Consider the following 12,275-nt stretch of genomic DNA (forward strand, 5'->3'; position numbering starts at 1 on the left):
CTGGGCCACCAAAGGGCCGTCATTCTTTGCGGTATGTGGGCCATGTGTAAGCACATTGTGTGGGCCTGATCCGAGCCATACCAATTTTGCTGTGTGGGTGTGTGTGTGGTCGTGTATTACTTATTGTTGTGGGGACACAAATTTGTTTACACACTCACATTGTGAGGTCTCACCTACTTTATGGGGACAAATTGCAAGGTAAATCATTTAATTTTAGGGTGAAGGCTTGAGTCAGGGTTAGGGTAAGGTTCAGGCAGGGACTTGTGATGGGTAGGATCAGGATAAGTCTCCAGGAAATGAATGTAAGTTAATGTAATGTCCCCAAAAGTGATGGAAACACAACATGTGTGTGTGTGTGTGCGGTGCGCATGCATGGGGTTAGGGTCAAATGTTGGATGTATTTTGGTGTTTTATTGTTCTGTGAAATGTTTACATTGTTTATTTGTTGTTTATTTATTTGTTCATCCTTGTACTAATACAACTTATTATAGAATAACTTACTTATTGTTATACTATCCTTATCGCACAGTGTTGCCTTGAAGCAACAAACCAATATCTGTGGGGAGGAGAAATATTGTTTTCCCCAAAAATTAAAAAGTCATGCAGTAGAGGACTATTTCCTACTTATCTATAGACCCAGACTGTTATTAGTCAAATAAATCACTTGGATTTTATTTTATTTTGACTTGAGCCTCAGTGTCAAGATTACAGTGGTAAAGCTCAGTGGTAGTGTTCAACTGTAGATCGCTTGAGAACCAGTGTTAATGATTCAGAGCTGCTTGCTAGGGGGTGTAGCTCAGTGGCAGAGCATTTGACCATAGGTCAAGAGGTCACTGGTTCAAATCTGGGTGCCACCTTTTTTTTTTTAATATCACTTTTTAAGTATTAGGTTGGTACTACAGGAACTCTTTAGCTTAAACTATATATCTATATCTATCTATGTATTTATCTATATAGTTCCTGTAGTACAAACCTGATACTGTTTGTTAAACAGTGATACATGGTGCATATACATGGTCAATAAACGCAATTCTGATATATAAAAAAAGGGGGCATCCGGACTTGAACCAGAGACCTCTTGATCTGCAGTCAAATGCTCTACCACTGAGCTATACCCCCAAAATCCCTGCCAATCACTGCTATTGTAGAGAGTCATTGAGAGGCACACACTATAGGTCACTGCAGATCAAGAGTTCTCCTTTAGAAGACTGCCTAGATGACAAAATCACACTCTGCAGATTCATTAATCTAATAGCACTTAGGTCTCTCTATAAAAGAGTAAAAGTAAATCTTTCCTGCCAGTCAACCTGTAAAAACATCTCTGAAAGGCAGATAAAATTCTTAATGTCAGCTGCTGTCCAACAGTGTGCCAGTGTGCTAACACTGGCTAAAGAAGCAGGACATGCAGAGGCTTTATTGTGACAATAAGGATATGATGATATGTGAGCAGATGATCTGCTCCTCTCACACATTTTATCATTTATTTTTTGTTCTAAATTCTGACCTGTGCTTGCTTTTGTTTTGTGTACTTTTCAGCACCAAAAAGACAGTAAAGGAAATTCAATCAGTTAAAACCCAGTATATAAAACCCATTAACTTTATTTGTATGACCGCAGATTGTTTTCACCCTAATAAATTACTCAGCTTTTACCTGCTTTTCATTTGAGCTTCAGTGTTGAGATTAAATATCAGAATGCATTAGAAAACAAGCCAAGAGCGCCACAACTGAAAGATGAGACCTCAAGTTCCACACTGTGGAACTGTGTGCAGTCATACACAGGGGGGATAACTCAGTGGAAGAGCACTGCAGCTTAGATTGTCTCCAGTTCAAATCCAGATGCTGTTGTTTGTGTTACTGTTTAACAAACAATCAAAATCGACAGTATCAGGTTTGTACTACAGGAATACGTTAGACTGGATAAACTGTATATATGTATAGAAACAAACAATTTAAACACGTGAAAGGGAATAGGGGGTATAGCTCACTGGTAGAGCATTTGACTGCAGATCAAGAGGTCTCTGGTTTAAGTCCGGATGCCCCCTGTGTTAAATGCATGCTGCAGTCTATTTACCGCTCTATTTACCATCTGACAGCAATACCTGTACATAGTAAGTGAATTGATGAAGTAACACAGGTGGCCCAGAAAGTCTTGTACAGTAAGAAAACTCCATAAAACGAAAATACAGTTAAATACTAAAATGTATGCCCTGCCGGGATATCGAGATTAAATTCCAGTGCGCATGACTTAACTTATTAGACTGATGCTCGGAACTTTTAAATCTTCTGCCAGCCCCATTCAACTAATTACCGAACAAGCGTCTCTTTGTGCCGAAAGCTGCATCAGCGTGAGTGTGAGGGGGTGGGATTGGAGGTGGTGATGCTGCTGGTGCAGCTGGTGCTGCTGAAGTACGCGGCTTGCGGTGGAGCTGTCTGGGATGTGTTGACACGCATTTCTGCTCCCATCTCCTTGATTAACCCGGCAGCCTGGATGGTTTCGAGCCGCAGAGGAGAGGAAGAGGAATGAGCGCGGACCGAGCAGCGGCATCCTTATCATGCAGCCGCAGAAAATCACCACCCGTCCATTTTACACGATTATATGAGCCGATGAGCGCCAGTTTATGTGTGCTTTTCAGACGGGCGGCAGCGCTGTGCAGACCCGGGAATAACAACGCAGGCCAACACCTCGCTGCAGCTACATACAAGGAATGAAAACGCTCCCAAGATGGTCCGCATCGCCAAGGCCCTGGGTTTGGTTATTCTGTGCGTCGCCGTGCTCATTTTATCCCTCATCAGCTACGTGTCTCTGAGAAAAGACAGCCTCTTCTCCTCCTCCAAATACTACATGGGAGGCCCGAGGATTATGTTTCATGCAGGCTTTCGGTGAGTGAGATTTTTTTTTTCCATCACAATGAGGATGGATGATCAGATGCAGAATTGGGTTGATGTAAACAGTGTGGCCTTTTGTGCACGACTCCAGACTTCATACTTTACCTTCTATATATACTTGCTGTCTAGGTTCAAACTTTAAGTGGGCCTCAGCTTCCAATCATAATGTCATTCACGCAGTACCTTGTAATTAATGTTAATGGAGTATGCTGTTTCCAAATGTAATCAATCCTTTTCACATTTGCAAACCTCCATTTAATTGAATAAACATTACAACGTTACTTTCAAAAGCAACCCAATTAATTGGATGACCTATTATAGTGTCTAAGTGTAGTGTCTAAGAATGAATAATTTAGAGTTATTGATCAGATTTTAATCGAATCCACCCGTTTTTAAGGCGGACTCTTTAGTTATCAAACTCAGGCAAAGGCTCTGTCATGGTCCCGGGACTTCTGACCCAGTGTTTTGAGTTTTGTGAGTTTTGTCATTCTGTATTAAGTTCATTTGCATTCTTAAGATCCCTAAGTTGTCTGTTCAGCAGCCTATGGTTGATCAGATTTCCCCTTATGTCTTTGCCCTCTGTCCCCCTTTGTGTGTTTGTGTTTATTTAATTGTGAATTCGTGTGCCCTTTTCCCCTTGTGTTTTATTCCATCATGTTTATCGTGTTTCCCCAGCCTGTTATGTCTGTGATCTCCCCGTGATCTCTCTCCCCCCCTCCTGTCTGCGTCTCTGTGTCCTTCCTGTGTTGCGTTTAAGGTCCGCGTCTTGGGTCAGTATTGTCAGTTCCGTGTCCTCCCTGTCTTGTTATGTGTAACCCTCATCATCTGTGCTCCCCGTGTGTTGCCACGTCCCTCATTACCTTCTGTGTATTTATGTCAGAATCTCCCTATGTTCCATGTCGCGCCGTCCCTCATGCTGTGTGATCCCTTGTGTGCCTTTCGGTAAAGTTTAGTTTATATTTTCCCAGTCTAGTTTAGTTTGATATCTTTCCTTTGAGTCAGTAAATAAAGCTGTATTTTGTGTGTTGTGGGTCCTGCATTTTGGGTCCAATCTCCTGCCTGTACACAGAGATTCATGACACACTCAATAACGGAGAAACATGCACAACATTATTTCAGTTCACCAAATCATCAAGCATTTAAAGTATCATTATTCAGTACAGACACTAGAAAATCACACAAAACAAACTGATAATAGAGTTCTTTTATGTAAAGGTTTCTGAATTCATACAATACAAACTCTTTTTTAAGTGTGCTACTGGAAAGCACAACAGCCTCCATGAAGAGCTGGGAGTTCGCCTTGTAATTGGAAGGTTGCCGGTTCAAGCCCCAGCTTGGACAGTCTTGGTCGTTGTGTCCTTGGCAAGACACTTCACTCGTTGCCTACTGGTGGTGGTCAGAGGGCCCAGTGGCGCCAGTGTCCGGCAGCCTCGCCTCTGCCAGTGCGCCCCAGGGTGGCTGTGGCTACAATGTATCTGCCATCACCAGTGTGTGAATGGGTGGATGACTGGATATGTAAAGCGCTTTGGGGTCCTTAGGGACTAGTAAAGCGCTATACAAATACAGGCCATTTACCATTTACATAAAAAAACTGCATATGAAAAATAACTTTTGTTTTTCCAGCTACCTTGACTATTTGCTCCCTCCTTTTTACTTTTCTTGTAGGATCTCTCTGTCCTCCCCCTCGCTCTCCATCCTCCTCACTCAAATAGAAACTGGAAAATGACAAAAATATAATAATATAATAATTATTATAAGAGGGTTAGGGGGTTAGGGTTAGTTGTCGACAAAAAGACAACACACTGCTTAGTTATGCGAATGTGGGTAAAACAGAAGCTACAGCTTTATCATTTTTGGTGAATTGTTATAGTGAATGAAAGACAAACTGATCCATATCATTTTATAGCAATATTCAAACTGAATACAGGCTGCTGCAGGACATAGACAGGTAACATCCTTTTGACTTGCTGCCACCTGGATCTGGAGCATATCGTAAACAAACACTGAAACCCAATTTAATCAGAATAGGAATCGAAATTTTTAACAAACTAAAATAATAATGCACATGTGTTTTATAAGTCATGGCAATGTTTTGTTGTATTTCAGTTAAAGTGTGTTTTAATTCTGCATCACTGATTTGTGTCACGTAATTATCTCTTCGTGTTCTTTCTGCTGCAGCAACAAAAGTCTTATTATTCTTGAGAAGCCACGAGCCACGCCTGTGTGTGAGCGCTCAGTAACATCATGACATCAACAATGCTGGACATAAAACCTGTTTTCATTCTTTCCTGTACTGCTGTCAATAGAAAAGTTAGGAAAACAAACCATTAGAAGATAATTCCAGAAAATAATAATAAAATACACCACAATTAATACTAATAATAGTTTTTAGGGGGTGTCTACAAAATAAATAAATAAAATAAAAACCCAAAGGGGTCTAAACTCATTTATGCCTCCTTTAAATCAAACATAAAGCTGTCCAAGGTGCTGGACTTGTTGACCATATACTACGTATACAGAAAAATAACTCAAGGTAACTTACATAAAGGGAATGGAAATGTATTAAGTGTGATTTCCACATTTCCTTTATTAATACAAAACTAGTGCCCAAGTCTTAACATGAATCCAAGTTTTAACTAGAAAAATATCTAAATATTTTCATTTTTCCCACTCTCCTCTTTAAAGAGAAAAAACAAAAAAACAGTTGAATCATTTGAACATTTTTAACTGTAATTATTCTAAACATGAAAGTCTTTTGAGGGACTGATATGAAAAGCAGATTGACCAAAGTGTGCCAGGAGCAGATCTGATTGGATCTTTCTAAACCGCAGCCAGTATAGCTGCTGCTGTTATTACATGATGACTCAGCTTCCAATGTTTTGTGGACATTAATTTCAGGTCTCAGTTCGCCATGAATTTCCTGGATCCCTCTTTCATCCCCTTAACTAATGCCCTAAACGAAGAGCTCCAAGGAAAACCGTCCAAATGGAAGTTCAACAAGACAGCTTTTTATCATCAGAGGTAAAAGATTTGACTCCTAACTGAATTCTGCTTGTCTTCTTTGTGAAACTTGAGTATTTTCTGGTCTGGAAATCAGACAGCATAAAACATCCTTCCTCTTCATTTTGTCTTCTGTTTGCTTGTGTTGTCCAACCAACATTCAAAACCAACAAGTGAATTGTTTGTGTGTCTAATTTTGCATATTTGTTATATGGGATATATGTGTACACATATATATGTATGCATGTATGCATGCATGTATGTATGTATGTATGTATGTATGTGCCTGTAACATTCTGTAAATAAAAAAAGGGATGTAGTCGCTGTGATTGGTTTTGGACTTTTTTTTAACATCTTTTTTTTTTTCAGGAAAGATATCTTCAACTACATCGACATTCCCAACAACTTTTCCCTTACGAAGAACAGCGTGCGTGTTGGCCAGCTGATGCACTTTGACTACTCCAGCCACAAGTATGTTTTCTCCATCAGTAACAACTTCAAATCCCTGCTTCCCGACACCTCTCCCATCCTCAATAAGCACTACAGCATGTGTGCCGTGGTGGGAAATAGTGGCATTCTTACCGGCAGCCACTGTGGCCCTGAAATTGACCAAGCCGATTTTGTCTTCCGCTGCAACTTTGCCCCCACCGACATCTACTCCAAGGATGTAGGCAAGAAGACCAACCTGACCACCTTTAACCCCAGCATCCTGGAGAGGTATTACAATAACCTGCTGACCATTCAAGACAGAAATAATTTCTTCCTCAACCTAAAGAAACTGGAGGGAGCCATCCTGTGGATCCCTGCCTTCTTCCTTCATACCTCAGCTACAGTAACTCGGACCTTGGTGGATTTCTTTGTGGAGCACAAGGGACAGCTGAAGATTGAACTGGCCTGGCCAGGAAATATCATGCACGACGTGAACAAGTAAGATCTGATTCTGTTGAGCTTTGCAGGGATGGAGGATTTTTTAGGCAAACCTGGAAACCAATGTGATTTTTCCATAGGCTTTTTAATTATCACAGAAAATGAAACATTTCCGCAATAAAGAATTTTTTATTATGCTTAATAATCATCAGAATTCACAATTTACTGCAGCCTTTATAAAGACTATCATGCTACTGTACTGCAATACTGTACTGTAAGTCTATGAATAAATGACAGTAGACTATAGACCTATCATAGGTCTGTAGTTTTAAATTTTATACTATGGGACACAATGTTAAAATAGCTAAAGCTTCTGTTAACCAAAAACCTTATTTCCTTATTTCAAACCACACATCCACTGAAAAATCCCAGGTCAACCAGTCATGCAAAATCCTCAATCAGTTCCAGGTTCCTGCAGCTCTTTATATTCACATTCCTTGTCACCCAGTTTCTGCTCTCCACCTGTTGCTCAGAGAAATGTTTATCTGTTAGGTGTAGAAATGCTTTCTAACTTTATTGACTGAACAGAGAGGTTTATGTCACACTGAAGAAAAAGAAACAAAACAAAATAAAACAGGCTGCTTCTATTGGCAGCCAAAAAGCCTAAAAACAACTTAAATCCATGAAGAAACATCTCAAAATGAGAAACTAACACAAATCCCAAACACAGAAATCTAGCAGAGAAAACACAGGGTTTGCAAAAACTATAATCTTACTAAAACCAAAAGGAAAGACAGCAACTAAATACACAGTACGAGTGAAGGGACACTAACAAAGCTGGGAAAAGAACAGAGGAAGGCAGTAAAAAAAACACACACACAGACAACCACCTGAGGATATGACCTTCAAAATAAAACAAGAAATAAGTGAAGGAGGGACCAGGACAAAACTCATGCAGACAAAGAAGTGCACACAGGAACACAGGATGCACATGCAAAAGGAAAAAACAGGATAACAATAACTGGAATGCCAGTGATGTTTTAGCTCATCCGACTCATGATCCATCACAATTGACAGGTTATTGTAATATGTGAATCACAGAACCTATAAGTTTTGTTGTTATTGTTTGGCTGTATTACACAAACTAATGAGAACTGAAATCTACTGAGAAGTCAGGGAGGCTCCTAAACAGGACAAATGAATCGTGTTTCACTAAAATGTGACCAATGCTCTGGGAGCAAGTAAGTGATTCTTTGAAAATGCATGTGACCTTGACCTTGATCACATTCAATTGTTGATCATTGCGCAATCTCACAAAAACCTGTGTGGTAATCTTGAAGGAATAATAATTATTATGAACTATGAAATGGACAGATGGAAAGACACCTGGCCGCTGTCCTTTGGCCAGATGAGCTAAAAATCAGAGAGTTATTGGATGTCTTGTTAATATGTAACAAGTAAAACTGAACCACAGGCAGTACAAAGACCAATTTAATCCACCGCTAATATGAAAGCATTGATATGACACCACCGACTGATGTAAATGTGGGCATATTGTGGGAGTATTTCTGAAATCCTGGTGTCACCAACATGGTAGTTTTATTTAAAGTGTGGCAAACACTAAAACCATGACCACACAGGCCTATAATTAGTTGGTGAATGACTGGTTGTACTTTAGTTACATCAATACTTTTGTTAAACTGCTTGATTTAAAATGGAAAATCTGCACCTCCATCACATCTTGACTATTTGATTTAAAACTCATTGTGGTGGTGAACAGACACAAAATCACAAAAATTGTATCACCATCCAAACATGTATGTGCTTAATTGTACATCACATGATAAAATGTTGAACAGACAACACAAAGTTACAGTCAATTTGTGATCTATTTGTTTTCTTCTCAGATACTGGAAGACTAAAAACCTCTCTCCCAAGCGTCTCAGCACTGGTATTCTCATGTACACCCTGGCCTCAGCAATATGTGACGAGATCCACCTCTACGGCTTCTGGCCCTTTGGCTGGGATCCCAACACAGGCAAGGATCTGCCGTACCACTACTACGACAAGAAAGGGACCAAATTCACCACTAAGTGGCAGGAAACCCACCAGCTGCCCAGCGAGTTCAAGCTGCTCTACAAGCTGCACAGGGAAGGCGTGATCAAACTCAGCTTGACGCACTGCTCTTAGACATTCGATGAGTCCGGGATGGTTTAAGACGTGACTCCAGAGACCATTACCGACATACATCAGCTCAGTTCAAACTTCTGTTGTGGCACACATGATAAGCATGATAAGTGTTTAGGCAGTTTATGATCATCCTGCAAACACACACTCGTGTCACGTTGTAATTTTACATGAAGATGTCAGGCTCACTCGAGCTGCAGATCCCAGCGTTGTTATTCATTCAACATGTTGTGTTCAGCACCACAGTTAGGGGCTTTCATGCAGCTCAGTTGCTTTCATTATTCTCCTTTGCATGACTGCTGGCTAAATAGTTTGAGCCAAACAGACATCTATTTTAACTGGAGTCTACGGGGGATTCAGCTGTGGGGACGCAGTAAATTTCCACTTCTGCTTGAAACAGATCGATTAATCACCTTTACAACAGTATACCAATTCTGTACACTGAAATCACTGCCTAATCTCAGGGAAGGAGTTAGATCAGTGTTTTTTGTAATCAGATTTAATGCCTCCAGAGAGGTGCAGTTCCTGTTTTCAGGCCTTTTCCCCCACGAGGTGTCAGACAATCTGCACTGCTCTAGAAGATGGTATTTGTTTACAAGATTGTACTCTATATAAATATATGTGTGTCTTTTTTTCTGTAGACAGCCTGACTGTCCACTTCAAAATTTTTGGAATAATAATCAACATTCCAACAATAAGCCATAAATTCATGGAGAGGTGTTTTGTGATCATTAGATCAGAACTGCAGAACGTGTTACCGGCCTTCATTACGTAGGTGTTGAGAAAATGAGACATTTCCAAAATCTACCAAAAAGACTAGGAGGATAATTTTCCATCAGTAACAATGAAAATATATGTAATGGTAAACTTACTTGATTTAGGATCAAATTTAGCCAAGTAATTTCTGATAAGAGATCATCAAGTTTTGTTATCATCATGTATAAAAGAACCGATGTTTACAATTAAAATATTATCAAAATACATGACAGACTGGAGCAACAGCTCCATCTATTTGCCAATTCATGATTAAATCCCAGATTTCTCATTTGTGGGATAATAAAGGTTTATTCTAGGTTTATTCTATTCTATTACCAAGTTTGAATATCGTACCTAAGCTAGTTTAAAACTTAGCTTACTAAATTGGGACCTCAGGAAGCCACTGGTCAAACCCAAAACATGGTAATCCCTGACCTAACCACTCTGTAAAACTGCAAATCTTTCACACATTGTCTAAAAATATTTACCCGTGCAGATGCAAGATGCTATTTTGTGAGTTTTAAAAGATCTGCCAACCAAAATTTATGATCCTTCAAAAGAGCCAAGCTATTTATTTCCACTCTTAATCAAACCTAAGTTATTAGGTAAAAATATTTATTTCACATTTAAAGGCACGAGTGTTGCCAGAGTGGGTTTTCCACACAGTTTTAAGCTTAACCTTGATGGTTAAAATTATGTCGGACAAAATTTAGGCTGTTTTGGGATCCTTTTTGATGATTTAAAAAATATGCATTTTAAATGATAGTTCACAATAAAACCCAAGAGTGTACGTATTTGACCTAATCCGAAATTGTCATGGCGGACTGTCTGCCATGACGTGAAATACTAAGACTTTATGTTCCAGTTGCTGCTATGTTATGTCAGATATCAGTGAGAAGATGCTGCCACAGTGGGTTAAATGTATACATATATAAACTACAGAAAGGAGTGGGAAAGTGAGGTGAAGCATCTAAATCAAAGCTTATACGAAAAATAGTCAGTCATGCTATTTTTAAATAAACAGTGAAATATAAAGTAAGTATAAATGCATCTACTATATAAGTGGGTAGAGTGTGTGGATGCCTGGGTGTGCTAAATTGACTATGGGTATGTGCAAAATGGAGCACAGATGTGGATGGATTGTTACTTTGGTTGGTTTTAAGTGATACGTGATAATTGTTTGTGGTTGACAGCAAGTGTTTCCCTGCAAACTGACAGGAAGAATAGTAAAAGAGGCTTCTGCTTCTCTCCCTCACACTCTCTTGTTTGCGTTTGTGTGTTGATATAAGGATTTCTGTTGGGAGCCATTGGGCACCAGCATGCATTGCTCTTGAATGTGGTGCAGTGCAGTGTTGGATTGCTACTTACTCCCAGAGTATTGGTGAGATTTTAGTGAAACAAGGTTAATTAGCCCTGTTCAGGAGCCCTGCTGACTTCTCAGTGGATAAATGAGTACTTGGTAAATACTTCAGAGGGTTAATTACACCAGCGGTTCGCAACCTTTGGGCCACGGACCGGTCCCCGAGTCGTTTGGTATCGGGCCGCAAAAGTTGAGGCTTGGGTGTGATTTATGTAATTTATGGTTTTCAGGGTTTTTTATCGGTTTTATTGTTAACTCGGTTTCTCTGGGTCTTTTCCCGTGTGTTATGAATAAATCTTCTTGTTTTTCTGGTACCAGTACTGGTTTTATTTTGTTGTATTTATCCGCAACCCCTGAAAGACTGGTCCGTGAAAATATTGTCGGCCATAAACCGGTCCATGGCGCAAAAAAGGTTGGGGACCACTGACCTACACAACCAAATGCCTGAAGTGTTCATGAGCAACCAACCAACTGCTAAAAAAATGCTCAGTGAGGAAGTTGTATGTCTACCTTAAGTGTACCAGGAATTGAACTCTTGAGATTAAGAATCGCTTTTGCGAGGGTGTCCTAGGCCAAAATAGAAAGCACTGACCTAGCAACCTTGTGGAAATATGTGAAAATGTTGGTCGTTTCCAAACAGAAAAACCCCCAAATCATCATTAGTAAAGACTTTATTATTGAGCTGTAACATATCTTCCAAATCTGAACGGTTTTGTGGTTAGCACACTGTTAGCTTAAAGGGAGTTGTGCATAGTTGATTATGCTAGCCTACTTAATGCTGTTTAGTGGAATGTAGTTTTGCTTTTACATGATATAATTTCAGATCTTGTAAGTTTATGTTTACACATTCAGATTGTTTCTTTTTCTCCTGCCTAAATGGAAACATTAGGGAGCTAATGTTAGCTAGCTAGTTACATGAGAGAGTCTAAGTGGGTTATGATATTTATTATTTACTAACAACATATTTATGCAACATGCTTCAATATGTATGCTTAAATTCTCACTTAGTAAACACAAGCTTGGTTTAAGCATACAAACAAATGTCAAAAATCATTTTTGACCAGGGGCTACCAGACTCGGACCACCTTGTGATGTAAATCATGGCTCAAGTGTGGCTTAAAACATCAGGAAATAGAACTTTTTTAAATAATAACCGATCTTGAGGTTTCCCACTATGTCCCAAACGACGATTGAACTTCACTATTTTGTTGACTGAAG

General features: G+C 39.6%; 1 protein-coding gene and 1 non-coding gene across 2 annotated transcripts; one reads left to right on the forward strand and one right to left on the reverse strand.

The window, feature by feature from the left end:
• Nucleotides 1-1,047: 1,047 nt before the first annotated feature.
• trnac-gca (transfer RNA cysteine (anticodon GCA)) lies at nucleotides 1,048-1,119 on the reverse strand. The gene has a single exon. It is a non-coding gene; the product is annotated as a tRNA-Cys (tRNA).
• Nucleotides 1,120-2,319: 1,200 nt separating this feature from the next.
• On the forward strand, nucleotides 2,320-11,292 carry LOC102199258 (sia-alpha-2,3-Gal-beta-1,4-GlcNAc-R:alpha 2,8-sialyltransferase-like). Its single transcript, XM_005753751.1, has 4 exons — nucleotides 2,320-2,881; nucleotides 5,786-5,908; nucleotides 6,257-6,814; nucleotides 8,662-11,292. Exons 1-4 carry the CDS (start codon nucleotides 2,724-2,726, stop codon nucleotides 8,942-8,944), a joined length of 1,122 nt encoding a protein of 373 aa, XP_005753808.1. The 5' UTR covers nucleotides 2,320-2,723; the 3' UTR covers nucleotides 8,945-11,292.
• The last annotated feature ends 983 nt before the right edge of the window (nucleotides 11,293-12,275 follow it).

This window comes from Pundamilia nyererei, unplaced genomic scaffold (genome assembly GCF_000239375.1).
Source record: "Pundamilia nyererei isolate P.nyererei 1_Seehausen unplaced genomic scaffold, PunNye1.0 scaffold00460, whole genome shotgun sequence".
Lineage (NCBI taxonomy): Eukaryota > Metazoa > Chordata > Actinopteri > Cichliformes > Cichlidae > Pundamilia > Pundamilia nyererei.